We start from the raw sequence: 17,539 nt of genomic DNA, 5'->3' as shown, positions 1-17,539 counted from the left end.
GTTTCCATATTCACAATGTATTTAAATGTTAAACTATTATTTATAATGTAGACTAGGCTTCATGTGCGTTCGCCTATCGACAGAAAAAAAATCATCCTCTTCACATGCGCAAAAATGTGATTGACAGCAGCTAGTAGACTGGTTATATACGGACTCTTTAAATTGATATGTTTGGCTGACTGTATTTTATTTTGATAATGAACAGACTGCGATGGCAAGTTTGAATTGCTAGAATGTGTGTGTGTGTGTGTGTGCGCGCGCGCGCCAGGCGCCGGCGCGATCAAACAGCTAACACATTAAATAGTAGCCTACTCCATTTTTGGTCATACAGATAAGAGTAAGACAACCTGCAAAGTGTTAAATATATAAATAATTAAAAAACGAACACTATATTCTCTATTCTTTTTGTATTCTATCTATTTATTTTCTTTTTATTTATTATACAATTAACAAAAACAAAAAAGGCCTCTAATACTAGCATGCTCTATTCTTTTTCTATTCTATCTGTTTTCTTTTTATTTATTTATAAAAGCGTCTTATCTTCTGGCATCAAAACTCAAGACTGAGTGTGGTTCCTCAGACGAGCGGCAGTTGACACCACAAATTGGCGCCCCAGATGCGACTGGAAAAGAGCAGAATGGACGACCACTTTGGGCTGACTGAGACGAGCAACACACAACAACGGTGGCCACCGAACAGGTAAGCAATTTTGCTTATATAATTGGTGTGTGTTGTTTGCCGGTCTGCCCTCGGTGGTAAGGACACTTAAAATCTGCTCTTCCAGAATTAGGAAATAAAAAAAATAATAAAAAAAGGGGTTTTGATGTCAGAAGAAATAACTGCATGCACAGATTTGGTTTACTGTTAGGAAGGCCTTGATAGGTGAGAAGTGATAACCATGTTTAAAAAGGAAGGGGAGGACATATTAAAAAGTATAAAACAAGCCAGGAAGAAACTGAGAGAGGCTGAGAAAGAGACAAAAAGAAAGGGAGAAAGATTATTATCTGAGCCACCCCCTTATTTGCCCATAGAGGGAGAGGTCTCAATCCTCAAGGGAACAGTAGAAATTCAACTGGAGAAATGCAAATAGAAGGACCAGTAAAGCTGAGAGTTGGAAGAAAAAAAGGAACCAGCAGTGAAAAAAAGAGGCAAGAGAGAAAAGAAAGTGAAGGTTATTTACAAATGGATTGTTATAGACAGGCACGCATAGCGTTAGAAAAGATGAAAACAAACCAAGATAGAACAAACTTTGAGGAAGTGTTAGAAGAAATAGAAGAGAAAATTAAAGAATCAGGAAAAAAGATACAAGAGGTAAATAGATTGGAAAGAGGGAGAAGTAAGTTGTTCGAAAGTACAGAGGAAGTGAATGAAGGAGAGGAGTTATTTGATAGCGGAAAATGGGAACAGGGCAGAGAAAAGGGGACACTCAGACCACTGGCTGCACAATTCCAAATTTTAATCAAGGGTACGCAGGGACAATAAGTCCCCTGGGCCCCACAGGACCTCAATGGGCTGGTCACTCGCCTCCCATAAATTCAGGGGAAGCTGGAGAATGGATTTGAGTATTTGAAGAAGAAACAATGGGCAAACTTTTGGCAGTGAGGGACATTAAAGCATTGCTGGCTAAAATAATAGGAGGGACAAAGATGGATGAAATTCTTCAAACAACTACTCTGGACAGAGCAATGAACTCTCATAATATGGATGGAATTGTTTTTGATGCATTCCGTCCAGCAGTGTGGCAGTCACTGCGTGCAGAGAAAAAGGACAAAGAAAATCCAACCACATATGTACAGAGAGAGTTGGAAGAAAAAAAAGGAACCAGCTGTGAAAACAAAGAGGCAAGAGAGAAAAGAAAGTGAAGGATATTTACAGATGGATTGTTATAGACAGGCACGCATAGCATTAGAGAAGATGATAAACCAAAATAGAACAAGATTTGAGGAAGTGTTAGAAGAAATAGAAGAGAAAATAAAAAAATCAGAAAAAGATACAAGAAGTAAATAGATTGAAAAGAGGCAGAAGTAAGTTGTTTGAAAGTACAGAGGAGGTGAATGAATGAGAGGAGTTATTTGATAGCGGAAAATGGGAACAGGGCTTTTATCCCTCACAATGTTTTCTTGCAAAAAAAAGCTAACTTTTGGCTGTGGGGGACATTAAAGCTTTGCTGGCTAAAATAATAGGAGGGACAAAGATGGATGAAATTCTTCAAACAACTACTCTGGACAGAGCAATGAACTCTCATAATATGGATGGATTTTGATGCATTCCATCCAGCAGTGTGGCAGTCACGGCGTGCAAAGAAAAAGGACAAAGAAAATCCAACCACATATGTACAGAGACAGCTGAAAAGGTGGAAACAAGAGACTGAAGGGAATCCAGAAGGAGACCCATTAATGGCAACATTGTTTAGACATGCTGTGATTGATGCTATGCCGCCAGCCTTAAGGAGCAGGCTGGAGGATGCGGTCGGTTTAAACTCTAAAACACACAAAGAGTTTTGTGACCATGTGTCTCATGCCGTAGAACAAAACAGAAAAAAATGTTGCCACATTCAAATAAAGATTTTAAAATGCAGGCTAAGTGTCACTAATTAAACAAGTATGTGTTCAGCATACATTCATGCTTCTCATAATTAGTGAATATGCATATAAACAGCCTTTTAATAAACAGAGTAGAATAATCATGGCTGATAGTAAGACATGCAAACGTAAAAGAAAACCAAACTGGACACAAGCACAGCTGTTACTTCTTGCCCAACTGGTTAATGAAAACAAGGACATAATCAAAGGAAAATTTGGAGTTGGGATAACCTTCAAAACCGAAGGTCATACCTTTATAAAAGCTTATCATCAAATATTTCTAAAATGTTTACGTTCCGAGGCAGATTGCCGGCTACAGCCATTTTAGGAATAGTTTGTGGTTTGGTCTTAGTGACTTAGGAGTCCTCTTCACTACTCCTAACGTTTCACAGATTTAGGAGCTAGTTTTAGCGCTAAAATGCTTTGTGGAATACTTTTAGATCAAAAATGTAGGAGTCCTAAATTTAGTACTGACACACCCATTATTTTTAAGATTTTCTCCTAAATCGGCGAGTTACGAGCTACTTTTAGCCTTACGATGTTTTGTGAATACTGGCCCAGGTTTCCTCGTCACACAGTGGCTAGTGACAAGATCCCTGTAAAAATAAGCCTTGTAGTGCACTCGAAGAATCTATTATAATATATAACACAGGTCCATCCAACCTCATATTACCCATTAAAATTATTTTGTTCTGACTAAGACTTTGTTATGGCTACAGATGTCTGTCTGCACTGCCACACTTTCTCAGGCAACAAAGGTGAAGCATGGAGTGTGTAGAAATTCCCCTACAGATATCCACTGGCAGGTATTTAAAAGCTCAAACTGAGAGAACGCCCCCTTTAAAGACAAAACTGCACGACAATAATGTTCAGCTTAACATGGACTTTAGAGCTTGTATGTGGATAATGACAAGCCTCAACTTTGAACAAAACATTTATTAGTTTAGTTTCTCCATCCAGAAACAAATGAGCTCAAGATTTCCAGACTGACAGAGGGCCTGATATCATACCTACCTGTTCTGTACAGTATGTGTTGGTAGGTACAGATATAAACCCTGTCAAATGAGAAGGCGAGATAACAATGGCGAGAAAGATGAAAGAGAAATGGCAGAAAATGGGAAGTTTGACAGACAGAAGGGGAGAGAGGGAGGGCGCAGAGAGGGCAAATGCAAACAATGAATAAATATTCATGTTCACCGACAGAAGGGTTGCTCTGTGCAATATTTCCAGCCCTTTGCAATGTGAGTGGGAGATACCAATGCAAAACAGAGAGGGGGAGGAATGAGAACATTTATAAGCCTGAAAAATGATTCCACTGATCAGGAGGTCCTCAGAAAAATGTACTTGCGAATTGAAGCAGCCCATTTTTGTTTGTTCACATGTGTCACAAACGAGCAACTCTTAAATAATGAGTCTTTCCCAGTCTGCACTTACATATTTCTAGGGCTTTTAAAGATACATAAGGCTGCAGATTGTAGGGTACAAAGTCAGTAAAACCAGAGGGTGAAAATCTGAACTACATCTGCTGCTGTTGTGCATGAGTTGCTTGGCAGAAGCAAGCAACTCATGCAAACTTTTTTTTTGTCCTCACCGAATGAGAGATATATCAGAACATCTAAACCCTGCCTAAAGTGCTTAGGGCTTTAGAAATTAGTCAGTGTCCCTGTGGCATGTTCCAGACATATTCAGCACTATGTTGAATGGTTTTGTAACAATGTAAGACTGATCATACACACTTGGTACTGTTTTGCGGCAGACTGGCTCATTCTTCTGTCAACAGCAATGTAAAATTTACAGACATGCACAGACCGTTCCTGCAGATACCGTCCAAATTCTTTCACACTGATTACAAATGATCAAAAACAACAACAACAACAAAAATCTTCTAAGAATGGAATTCATGTTCTTTTGCCATCAATTAATGTCACATTTTTTCTTTTGCCTTTGAAACCTTGCATGAATTACTAAATTGCAAAGGGAACAACTTTGTTTCTTTTTATTTAAAAACAAGAATATAAATTATTCATTATAAAATTAAATATAAAATGAAATTAAATAAAATATTCTTCCCCAAAATTATGCATTTCTAGAAAATTAAATTTCTTTCCACTATAACAGAAACTACTAGGTGCATCACCACTTTTGTCAGACAACTTGAATTTGTCATATATTAAAACACAATCCCTGCATCTGCAATATGTCCACTTCTGCACTAAAAGGTACGCAGAAGATTTCAAGTGGGTAAAGTCTGAGCAATAAAATAGTAGATTAAAAATACTTCGATACGGCCAGTGTTATTTTATTATTATTATTTATATAGTAGTACTTATTAATATTTTAAATTAGCCGAAAAAATAGAACATTGCATTATTATTTTATTCAGTTTATATTTTAATTTGAGTATGTGATTTTGTCATTTGTATTATTTTTTTACATTCTATTTTATCTTTAAAAATTATATTTTTATTTCAGTTTTAGCAATTCTAGTAACTTCAACTTACATTTATTTCAGTTGACAAGGCAACATTTCTAATTCAAGTTTTTCAAGTTTTCATCTAATATTTATATTTTATTTTATTTAAAAAAATTGTTTTATTTCAATTACTGAAAACTATTTTAAATAGCCTTATTTTTAGTTACAGTAACAACAGGCTAAGGCTGACATCATAGGTAACATGACAATGCCAGCATAGATGTATTATCTGCAGATTGTATTCATACTACATACATGCGTACTTTGTAGAACTTACAACATCATTTGAGAGGTTCTTCATCAAATGCAATGCATATTCAGACAGTAGATAAATGTCATTGTGAATGACATAAAAACAGTCGTACAAAATTATGGATTTTATATTAAAGCCTTATGGGTACTGTTTTTGATGCCTGATTAAATCATAAAACTGCTATTACAGTGTATTAATCACTAACCATGAAAATGTTATTTAATGTATTTTAAATACATATCACATAAAAAGACACCTCATACATAAAAACAACATTCAAAAGTGTGATTGAGAAAAGCCAGTGGTGAGGAGAGTGAGGAAGGCTGAACGAGTGAGTTCTGCTGATAACTGTGGGCACGTTAGGGCCAATGCTAAAGGAGAGCGGCACCTCCTACAGACAGCATGATTAATGATCACACTGATGTGAACCTCTGAATATGACGAAGCTGCCTAAACTATACCAATTCTCATGGGAGAAATGCTCAGAGACCAACACAACAGACACGACCTAACCACAACTCTTGTTGAGTGGTATGTACCCACTGAAAAATATTTATACATGGACTAGACAACCATGAACAAATGAAACAATGAGAGCCGCACTCCACCCAACTCGCATGTAATGAGTGTAAACTTCTATAAAGATTGTCCGCTTGCTATGAATGGGTAGTTGTGTAATCTTATGTAATGATATATCTAAAAAAAAAGTCTTTTATGGATTTAGACATGCAAGCATTTACTGTTTCATGCTAAATGCATGTACACACAAATGTAAACATATGTATAGTTCCCTTAGATTCATTATTTTAAGCAAGGGTTGATGTTAGGAGTCATTAGCTAGGTTTAACATCTTTTACAGTTTTTTTTTATTTTTTATTATTCACTTTGGTACTACTTTCACATGCAACTGTTACATTTTCAAAACGCTTGGTACTATCACAACAGATCATCAAAAGTGCACTTTTTTCAAACATTTCAGCATATTTTCACTTGTCTTAGTACAATACACACAATCACAAAGTATCCTTTTCACTACACAAAATAAGCGTTTCATCTATATAAATGTTTCATTCACAGTAACAGGCCTTTCATAAAGCTCTTGCTATCAAACTTTTCATTTGGATGTCTTCTCATTCAGTTTAATACATTTGTCTATCATTAAATCTAACTTGGTTAATCAGTGAATCATTTGGTGCATCTATCTATAGATATAGATTCAGTAGATATAGTTTCTAAAGAACTTGTTTGGAGTTTACAGATCATCAAATGTAATGAAAAGTGATTTATCTTAGATGATAACCACTATTTTGTAAGTCAGTGTGTGTACACACACGTCACACAGTGTGTGCTAAATTGAAAGAGGATCACAGTGTTGTGTTTCGGTGATTAAATCAAATGTTCTCAATATATATTATAATCTTATGTTTTGAAACAATGATTGTGTGGATGAAAATATGTGTAATTGTAAGGAAAGCTCAATTTTGAAAGAATGACTTACAAGGTGTTAAAGTTACAAGTGTGATCAGTTTAGAGTTTTGTACTAAGAGTTTTGAAAATATACACCTTACTTGTGAAAATAGTACCAAAGTGAATAATAATAATAATAATAATAAAAACTGTAATGTGGTGTTTTAAACAAAATCCTCCCTTGGGGACAATGAAGGGGCCATCAAGGTGAAAGGGAGAAATGGGTTGGAAATGAAGTGACAGGGTAAACATACTGGCTTTGTAGCAGGTCACCTGAGTTATACTTCCTCACCCCCACCACAGGAAGACCAACCACATAAAAACAGGAAACTCCACTGCTCTAATACATCTACAGCTACTGTGCATAGGTAAAGTCCTCAAAATAGTCATGCCAAACTGAAGGCAGATGGAGGACTTTTTGTGTACGGAGGGTTATAAGTGATAATAAATTTGAAAGTCATATTTATCAATTATAATATATATATAAACAGTGGAATTAAAAAAGGTCTAAAAGCACATTTTTTAAAAGTTGAAAAGTTTATTTTTAGAACATTGTGTCAGGCGTGAGACAATGCAAAAAGCCACTGTCAAACATCTACTGCAGTGGTTCTCAATTCCAGTACTCGCGTACCACTGCTCTGCATATTTGGCATGTCTCTCTTATTTAACACACCTGATTCAGATAACCAGCTCATTACCAGCTCATTACCATAACCAGTGTTCCGACTGACTAGGTCCCTACAGAGTGTTCATTGCTCCCTACTCCTTGAGCACTGGAAATCCGTTGAAGTTTACTTCACTTTGGCACATTCATTCACAGATTTGCGATACGCCATGGCCTGCAGCATCTTCACACACAAACGAAACTTACTAGAGAAGTGTGACATAATAGCCTATACCTCTGTAAATAAATACAATTTAAATTCACGTCTCACACACTTTAATGCCCTTTGAATGAAACATATACGCTCCCTTCGAACTGGAATCATAGTGGAATATCCTGTGATGTCCACTTCGCAGGGCACTTACAGTCAAATAGAACAAACATCTGAAGCGATAAGAGATACAATTTTTTTTAATCCATGTAAACATTATGCTAGACAGACATCTTTGACCCGTTGCACTTTGTCTTTTTCAGACATGTTTGTATTAGTATGTAGCCTTATGTACGCACAAAACATCCTGCATTAATTTACTAGTGTGAGAAGGGAAAAGTTTACTGCAAAACCGAAAACAGACCTATATCACTTAGTAATTTTTCCTACACAAGTGTCAAAGATATCACTGTCTAGTAACTAGCAATATGGTCAACAACATTACATACATGGAAACAAATACTAACAAATGAGATCTGATTCAGCAAATAAGGGTTGTTTCATTTTTTTCTTTCTACTCTGTAAGTTGTGATTTCCTTCATGCACTGGTCTAAGCTGGACCCAGCGGTGTTCATTATCAGCTTCATTATCAAACTGAAGGGCATCAGATGATGTGTGCAGACATGATGCATGTCAAACTAGGACACAATTCCCCAATGTCACTTAGCACTTTAAAGACTATACAGAGAAGGAGAGGGGGATGGTTAGTTCATGTGCTTGGTAAAATATTGTCATAAAGCACTCCTGACTCTTCATGCGCTCTCACATGGCTCACTTTACAGATGTGGTTTCTGTTGAACTCTAACAGGAGGTGAACAAATCAGGATGAAAAATGACAGACAGTGGATCTAGAGTAACTGGCACTCAAAATACAAATAAATCTCAACTGTATCAGAGAACAAGGCTTATTGGTGAGTACACACAATAAAGAAGGAGGGAGAAACAAAGTGAGAGTGAAGGGGGGAAGGGTGAAAAGAAAAAAAGAAAGAAATGGGAGGGGAGAAGGAAGCTGGGTGGAGCTGTTACTGGGCCCTTGTTCACATTTATCACCCATGATGAAGATGGGTGAGGGGCCTTTGCACTACCCAACACCTCTGCCATGAGGGACCCTACACACACCTTTAATGAGCCACAAGACACCGAACAACCATGGGCGGCACCCATGAGCTGTCCCAAAGAAACAGCAAACACACGTACACTAGCAGGGTAAGCCATTAAATTCCATAAAATTATCATAATTCAATTTGTGGTATGATGCAAGTGCAATTAATAGTAAGTCGTATGCAAAAAAAAAAAAAAAGATGCAAATTGTGTCGATGCATTCATTCAGATGCTCTAGAGGACATGGGGATTAGTTGACCCACAGCGCCATCTTTAGATTAAATATGTCGTTCATAATTCTTCATTTGTCCTTGAAAGCCATGACTTACTTACTCAAAGACACCAAACTCATAAATAAATGTTCTAATCAGAAGGATTTTTTTTACAAGGTGGAACGATAGTCTGTGCTTAAGGATAGTGAAGAAAATCATTCAAATGTTTACAATGAAAAAAAAAAAAACACCAAACTCATAAATAAATGTTCTAATCAGAAGGATTTTTTTTACAAGGTGGAACGATAGTCTGTGCTTAAGGATAGTGAAGAAAATCATTCAAATGTTTACAATGAAAAAAAAAAAAAGGTAAGTGCTTGTCGCAGATCCAAAGGCAGAATCGTACAGAATTGCATAAAATAGCAACAGAACAAAGAAATAAGCATCACGAATGGAAATGGGACATTGTAACTCTGTTGCCTGTTGGCTCCAGACATCACACAGAAATAGCTGCTGTGCCAGTAGGTGTGGTGCCATGGCAACCAACTGGGGCTCAAGTTTGATGTCACAACGACTCACCATAGCAACCAGCCCAGATTGCCTGTCACAGCATGAGGTCAGTGTTGCCATGGAGACACACCAACTGAGCAATGGGCTTGCATCTTTTTTGCAGTGTGTGTGTGTGTAAGGAAGGGAGGGTGCAAACAAGCCATGTTAAAAAATGCACCATCGCAGCCAGCACATTCCCTCAATTAACATTCAGCTTAGTCACGCAGGTGTTACACTGTTCTTGCACAGTGGAGTGGATCACAGTCTTAAAATCTTAATAAACAAACATGTTCGTATTTACATATAAATGCATCCTTCCGAACAATTTGAACCACTCAAACTGTATTTCAACGTTCCAACAACGTTTAATTACGCAATTTCCACTTAGAACCTCGATGTCTTGGCCTTAAAACATGTTTATTGTTGTTGGACTTTGAAGACTGGAGCTTTGGGGAGGGCTGTGTTTGTGTTTCACTCACAGACGCCTGACCTACAGCCCACCTTCAGGAATGAGCATGTGGCACAAACCCCCTCTCCTTCAACAGAGCTTTTCACTATAGAGGGACATTGTGTAGAGGCCCATTAAGGATGAATACAAGCTTTAAAGCCTGAAGCAAAATGCGTGTGGCGTCACGCTTAACCCAGCTGTATGTTATGAAAACTACAGGAACAGACTTGACTTGAGCCTGAGCTCAAACGTTTGTAGTTTTATTTCGCAGACAATCTCAACAGCTGAATGTCATGTGAGACCATGTAGGGCAGTATTGGGTGTTGAGTGCCACCTAGTGGGGCCCTTTAGCAAGTCTGACACTGATAGGCTATAATTGCATCCCCACACATACACAAAGGGCTTAATATGATCTAATTATACTGAGATGGCACAGAGTCATTTAAGAGCTGTAACACAACCCCTGATTATCCACTGAAACATGCAGGCAGTCAGCGACTTCTCAGTTCTCATCTGCTTATCATGTTTACTTGCAAAAATCTTACTCTGAGGTCAGGTGAAACTGTGTATTCAATTCAAAAAAATTCAAAAGATACAATGAATACCTTCATTTCTTTATAACAAATTGTCTTTTAGACAAAAGAGCAGTGTTCGTTGACATTTAGAGAACTGGCAGACGGCTGATATAATTTCAATATGTATTACATATCGTTTCATGTAATAAATCAATACATCACACACGATTACATTTAACCACTTATTTTAGAATTCATACACACCAGATCCTGACAAAAATATAAATATAGAAAAATAATTTCTTTAAAATATAAAGGGATTTAAATAAAAGAACACAGCTGCAGTTGTTAAACTTCATGAAGTTCCTGTTTTTTGGTCCAGTTTTTCTTTGAATTATTAATGGAATCTTTGTGCCTGAAACACCCTAGTAATTATATAATAATTACTACAATTAAGCTACAATAAAGCTAAATTGCAGTGCTCAAACCCACTGCTCTTTGATCAGGCTGCATCTACGGACACTCAAAAACTGAAATCTGTCCCAATGTCTTGGATTACGAGGACAGCCTCAGCCTACTGCGCTCTGCTGAATTAAGGTCTTAAATGTTTCACACCATATCATAGTGACAAGTCCTATCTGGCCACTGTATGATTGTTTATATGTTGTTTTTGTCTTTATTCCTTTCTGATATTACCTATTGAAAACTGTGTTGGCACCTGCATTTTTTCCTTTTAAGCCAAATTGAATGTATCAATCTGAGCTTTATCATTTGAGTTATATATATTTTGAAATGTGTATAATTTATGTATTTGTAGCTCAGTATAATTATAGGTTTGAATATAAAGTTTTGAATTTCACATGTGATTTAGATGAACTACAAGACTTGATTATCAGCTGTTCTTAAGAGATCCAGCAACTGTGAAGGCAAAAAACAAAAATGACAAAAAAAAAACTCTTGACTTTGTACATTGTGCCAATGCAAACATGCACTAGACAAGAATATGATTGCATTAAACTGCTGCACATACTGCATTAAACATTATGCTGAAATTAAATGAACACTTTTCAAAATATTTAACTATTTTAGGTGTGACTTTTCAGTTGACAAGGGTATTTGTACATTTTGGAACAGAAATGTCGGAAGCGGACACCTAAAGTAAACAGCCAAGAAGGCAGAGTTAATAATCAATGCTGAGAGTCTTAGTTTAGCCAAACATCAGCTGATTAATCGGCTGCCTGGCCAATATACTTAGAGCAAGACAACCATATTTATGTTTGTAGAAGAAACTTGCTTGGAGATTAAGCAATACTTTATTATGTAACTTCTCCTTATTAAAACAGTAACATGTATTTGGGTATGCAGTCTGACAAAAGACTCAGCATCTATTCACTGGTGCATTTCAAAGAATGCAAATACACAGGAGCCAATAGGAGAACAAAACAAGCCCCACACTATGTTCTGAGTTTTGGGGAGGAAAGAGGCAGTTCAGAGGTTAAGTAGAGAGGTAGATTGAGCAGGATTAGACTGCTAAAGTAACCAGAACCAGGTGGTGGAGCGATGCTTTTATACGGCAGGCCAGTTTAATACCAAAAAGGTTTCATACTTATGACTGAAAACACGTTTTAGGATTAAAATATTCCAGGTTTATCCAAACAACAATAAGGCAACTGCCAAACATGCAGCCATTATGAACTTCAACTGATTGGAAAAAGTTTTTAGCTGTCATTTTGAGTCACACATACAATTGTTTGTGTTATTTTTCAGGAAAGACATAAATCATTACTAAGAAAATGGATGGATTTATTTTTTCTCAGCCAACCTTGAGCTCATCTAATGTAGAATATAAAGACATGTTTCCTGTTACAACAATTAATGTTGAAAAGAATTAAATGATCTGGTACAGTTGTTGCCTTCATTCATTGTGCTGAAAATGAACACAAAACTGCAGTGTCTTGATAACCAGCAAATTGTGGAGTCAAATTTAATTGACGAACCAGGACTACACCATTAGATATTTAATGAATCTTCCCCAGACTGACATATTAATTTGTGACTCAATCAGAAAATGCCATCTCAAAGGACACACATAGACAATTGGAATGAGAGTGCTTTCTGAATGGGTTACTTCTTTCCGAGAGACAAACTGCAATGTACAAAGAAGATTGGGTCAACATCAACTATATTTTTACACAATGTAATTAAGCAAGCACAAAAATGCACTTTTTCTTTTTGTGGAGTCATAAAAAAGGCATAAAACTATGGGATTCTTACTTGTTAAAAGAGTCGTCCTGTAGATTCAGAACCAAACTATCTGCGCTTAGGTAAACCCTGTTCTGTGAAGCCGCCACCTGGAAAACAACCTTCATCTGGTCAGGGCTTTTAGAAAGGACATCAAAACATTCAGCTTTTTCCAAAAAGACTTGAATAAATGTTAAGTCCCCCCCCCAAAAAAAGACCAGCTGAACCTTGGCAGAACTGCTAGTGAACATCAAATATTTACATGGGTGAAAAACACACCCTTTTCCAAAGCGTACCGTTTACATCAGGAAAACTCAATAAAAATTATAAATAAATAAAATAAAAGTGAATAATAACACCGTACCGTTTTGGCAATATTCTGCGCTGCTCTGATTCTTCTGAGTTTAAGGTATCCAGGGTTCTTTGTGACGGCCTCCCCTAACTGTGAATTAGATCAGACCAAACCAAAATATATTTCTCATATAATACTTTTCTAAAAAAGACACATTAATAATATATTATAAAATAATTAGGGGTGCACCGATTGATCGGCTACTGATCACTATCGGCCGATAATCACGTTGGGATGATTGATTGGCGGTCTCTAAAAGGCCGATCTCAAAAAAACGATCTCAAGCTGACGCGCCTGCCGTGAGAAGGTTTGGCACAACACGCAGCCGCACCGTCTCAGCCTGGCGCGGGTGAAATAATTATAATGCTGAAGGTGAGGTACTCGTCTTCATATTTCTTAGTTAAATAACTTATAAAGTCATTTGAAAACCTTGTGTGAGACGTAATTTCACAAACAGCGCGAGTGAATCAGCGCGCGCTCTCTCTCTCTCTCAAAATATGCAAATGTCTTTAAATCACCACATCGTGTCTGCAATATAAGCGAGCTGCACCCTGCACAGTTGACACAGGAATTGTCACTTGTACAATCGAGGCAGTGTCACATCGTCACTAACGTTTATAAATTGCATTACTTTTTAATTCTTGCCAGTGTTTAACCATTCAGCGCTTGCGCGCTCTCCTGGAGACCGTGCACTCATGCACACTCGCAGCGCACACACATAATGCCAGGTTCACATTACTCCGTTTGCAGTGAGTATGCAGTGCGTATTTTTTCCCCGCTCATTTTAACGGATTAAAGCGTGCACACTGCACAGTTGCTGTCCGGCAGTGCGTTCCACGAGCGGTGCGTCTGCAGCAGTGCAGAGATCGTGTCCACACCGAGCCTATTTTTGCTGTGCTGCAAGCGCTGAATTAAAGTAACAGCGCATTTTTTTGCATTAAATATGAACATGGATTGACACGAAAATGTAGTAATTACACCATAAATGCATATTACGCTTATTTTTCTTTTTAGGAGCGCTTGTGCTCCTAACTTAAAAAATTTAGGAGCACAGTCAAAAATGTAGGAGCACCAAAATTTGATAAAAAAAATAGCCTTCCCGATCGGTATCGGCAGATACTGCTTTCTGTGATCGGCGATCGGCCTCAAAAATCCTGATCGGAGCACCCCTAAAAATAATAGTGTAATACAATAATATAATATAATAATTAAAATACTCATGACTTTTGGACCTGTGAGTGGCAAAAGAAATCATTTTTGATAAGAGACTCGTACCATTTTGGCAGCCTGGGCCTCTCCTTCAGCTTGGATGATTTTCTGCCTCTGTTCTTGTTTTGCTTTCTCCACAAAGAACTGAGCTCTTTGCGCCTCCTGCTGGGCTGGAAGACCATAAACACGTTTTATTACACTTATTATGTCCACATGTTTTATGTTACAACACACAAGAACCTAACTTTACCTACCAACTTGTTTGGCCTCCACAGCTGCTGTGTACTCCTTGCTGAAGCTCAACTCTGTGATTGCCACATCGTCGAGAATAATGTTGAAGTCCTTAGCGCGTTCAAAGAGATCCCGTCGGATGAGTAGAGAGACCTGCATGAAATCAGTGGCAAAGAAAGATTAAGAATATAGTAATATATATTGTAATTTGGAGATTTTCTTCCTTTGAATATGGATCCTGGAAATTTGGTTCATCTCTAGAATATGTGGAAGACTTTCAAAACTGAGTAACAGATTGTGAGGAAATACAAACCTGGGCTCTTTGCGTAATTAGTTGGGATGCATTAAATTTGGCGACCACGCTCTTCAGAACTTCATTTACAATGGATGGCAGCACACGCTCATCGTAGTCCTTCCCCAGCTGCTGGTACAAGACAGGAAGGTTGGAAGCCACAGGTCGTGACAGCACACGCAATGCGATGCTCACCATCTGCAGGTCTGACCACATTACAGCAACATTACATGAACTATAATCAAGGTGAACACATTATGACTATGTTGAAATGGAAGTAAACAAAGCATGATCATGACAATGAAATAAAATTCAAAAATGTACCTTTACTTCCTGTTAAAGATGATATTTTTCTTGGTTTGGCTCTGATATCATATATGATTGGATACTGAAACCATGGTATCCTATAAGAACAATGTAGTTTTTTTCATTACATTTGAAAGTTACAGCATTCCTTTTTTTATTATGGTGAGATTAAACATGCTTTCACACAGAACAAGTATATAAATCCTAAAAAATTGCCTGAAGTGGAGACCCTCAGAGAGGACCGTGTCCATCTGCATCCCTCCAATTCTATTAAAGACAATTGCTCGCTGACCACCCTCCACTAAAGACAAGACAATTAGTGTGAGTGATGACATTACCAGTCTTCTTATTTTAATATTCATTTCAAAAGTACATGTTGCACAGATACACCACTGTTCAAAAGTTTAACATTCAAAAATATTTTGTCCAAAAATCTCTTAAGCTCAACAAGGCTGCATTTACTTGATCAAAAATACAGAAAAAACTGTGATATTGTGAAGCGTTTTTACAATTTAATATATGTTTTCTTTTAATGTAATTTATTCCTGTAAAGGCAAAGCTAAATTTTTAGCAGCCAGTACACCAGTTTTTAGTGTCACACAATCCTTTAGAACTTATTCTAATATGCCAATTTATTATAATTAATGTTGTGCAGCTTAATATATTTGAGGAAACCGTGACTTTTTTTCAGGATTCTTTGATGAAATTCAAAAGAACAGCATTTATTTGAAATAAATCTTTTGTAACATTGTAAATCTCTTTACTGTCACTTTTAATCAATTTAATGCATCCTTGCAGAATAAAAGTATGAATTTCTTTCAAAAACAAAATCTTGATCCCAAACTGAATAGTAGTGCAGAAATTCACTACACTAGACATCTGAGCTGAGCTCTACTCCTAATACTTTTTTACTTTAATGTAATTCTTTATACTATTGTAAAACTGAATGCACCTGTGTATGTGGCCTCTTTGACTCCATAAGCAAGTGCACCTGCTCCAATTAATAACTTCAGTCCGAGTCCAGCACCCTTTGAGCCAGAGGACATGCGTCCGGCGAGATCCCTCAGGTTCTGGAGCAACCTCTGTGAGATTACAAAATAAACATATTCCCTTCCACTGACAATATGACTGTTACATCAGTAGTATAATCTTCACAGACAAGGTCTTACCAAAAGGGTTAGGCTAAATCAGGGGTGTCCAAACTCGGTCCTGGAGGGCCGGTGTCCTGAAGAGTTTAGCTCCAACCCCAATTAAACACACCTGCACCAGCTAATCAAGGTCTTAGGCATACTAGAAACTGGCAGCCAGGTGTGTTGAGGCAAGTTGGAGCTAAACTCTGCAGGACAGTGGCCCTCCAGGACCGAGTTTGGACACCCCTGGGCTAAATGATATGACAGCGCCACCTTTTGACACTTAATGGGCATAATTCATCATGTCTAGAATTTTCAGGTTTTTTTGACGTTGTCCTATTCATGTGTTAAAAATATTATAATAATCACTGTCTGGGAAATGACTTCATTAGCTTACATTCTGATACAGATCATGGAAGAACAGGTACTGTGTTAAACAAATTAGGCAACCTTTTATGAAAAAAAAAATTACATTTAATGTGAGTCTACACTAACTACCTAGTATGTATCACGTCAACTTTAGACCTAACGTTACAGCAATTTGTTACAGGTGATATTAAACGTCAAAGGCCCAACAAGCTTTAAGAGCAGCCGGTATCAGGAATCAGGACTTCAGCACGGGTATTCAAAATCAAAGCATGCTATTCAAAAATGATTAATATTTAAATTTGTTAAGGGGTCTGACAGCACGTTTAATCTTAAAACGTGCTTTAGTGTATGAGAGCAGATCAGATCATGTAACAGTTACTGTGTAACACTTTTTCTGTTCCGATTTCTGCTGCCAAGCTGCTTATGACTGCTTATAAAAAGCTCTTTTATTAATGAGCATTTATACAATTCTAATGTTATAAATAAAATTTATTAAGAATTAAGATACTCACGTTAGGCTCTTTATTCGCCATGCTTGCAGCAGCTACCCAAGGTCGTCACGAACAACTTCCGCTCCAAACGGAAGAAATTCTGGGTAATGTAGTACTCTCAGTTATTTCCACGTTTTGGACATTACTACATAGAGAACGGCCAGTCTATATAAAGTAATTATATGCTAGGTCATATCCAAGACTATATATTTAAAATTAGAACAAACTTGATGTGACAACCATTAAGATATTTTATCTGGATAAAGATATGTGCCCAGTTTATTATATGGGAATAATGTAAAGAGCAAAATACGCAAACAGTTTTAAATCCTCGGAACTGTATTTCATGTCATGTTAAAGCTGACATATTTCTGTAAATGCAATGTGTGACAAAAATTGGCCACCAAAAACAATTATGAGATCACTCATTCTGCTGAAAATAC

General features: G+C 37.1%; 1 protein-coding gene across 2 annotated transcripts; it reads right to left on the bottom strand.

Annotated features, from left to right (window-relative positions):
- Positions 1-11,158: 11,158 nt before the first annotated feature.
- On the bottom strand, positions 11,159-17,213 carry LOC107692360 (prohibitin-2-like). 2 transcript variants are annotated; one of them, XM_016491354.1, is made up of 10 exons: positions 17,118-17,213; positions 16,059-16,188; positions 15,323-15,407; positions 15,125-15,204; positions 14,822-15,006; positions 14,532-14,661; positions 14,344-14,447; positions 13,081-13,158; positions 12,750-12,826; positions 11,159-12,621 (listed from the first exon to the last, which is right to left on the bottom strand). In XM_016491354.1, exons 1-10 carry the CDS (start codon positions 17,136-17,138, stop codon positions 12,600-12,602), a joined length of 912 nt encoding a protein of 303 aa, XP_016346840.1. In that variant the 5' UTR covers positions 17,139-17,213; the 3' UTR covers positions 11,159-12,599. The 2 variants fall into 2 exon arrangements, with proteins under 2 accessions (XP_016346840.1, XP_016346841.1); XM_016491355.1 differs by lacking the exon at positions 17,118-17,213 and adding an exon at positions 16,276-16,312.
- Between the last annotated feature and the right edge of the window lie 326 nt (positions 17,214-17,539).

This window comes from Sinocyclocheilus anshuiensis, unplaced genomic scaffold (assembly GCF_001515605.1).
Source record: "Sinocyclocheilus anshuiensis isolate Anshui unplaced genomic scaffold, SAMN03320099.WGS_v1.1 scaffold70, whole genome shotgun sequence".
Classification (NCBI taxonomy): domain Eukaryota; kingdom Metazoa; phylum Chordata; class Actinopteri; order Cypriniformes; family Cyprinidae; genus Sinocyclocheilus; species Sinocyclocheilus anshuiensis.
This window is presented reverse-complemented; position numbering and strand designations above follow the sequence as displayed.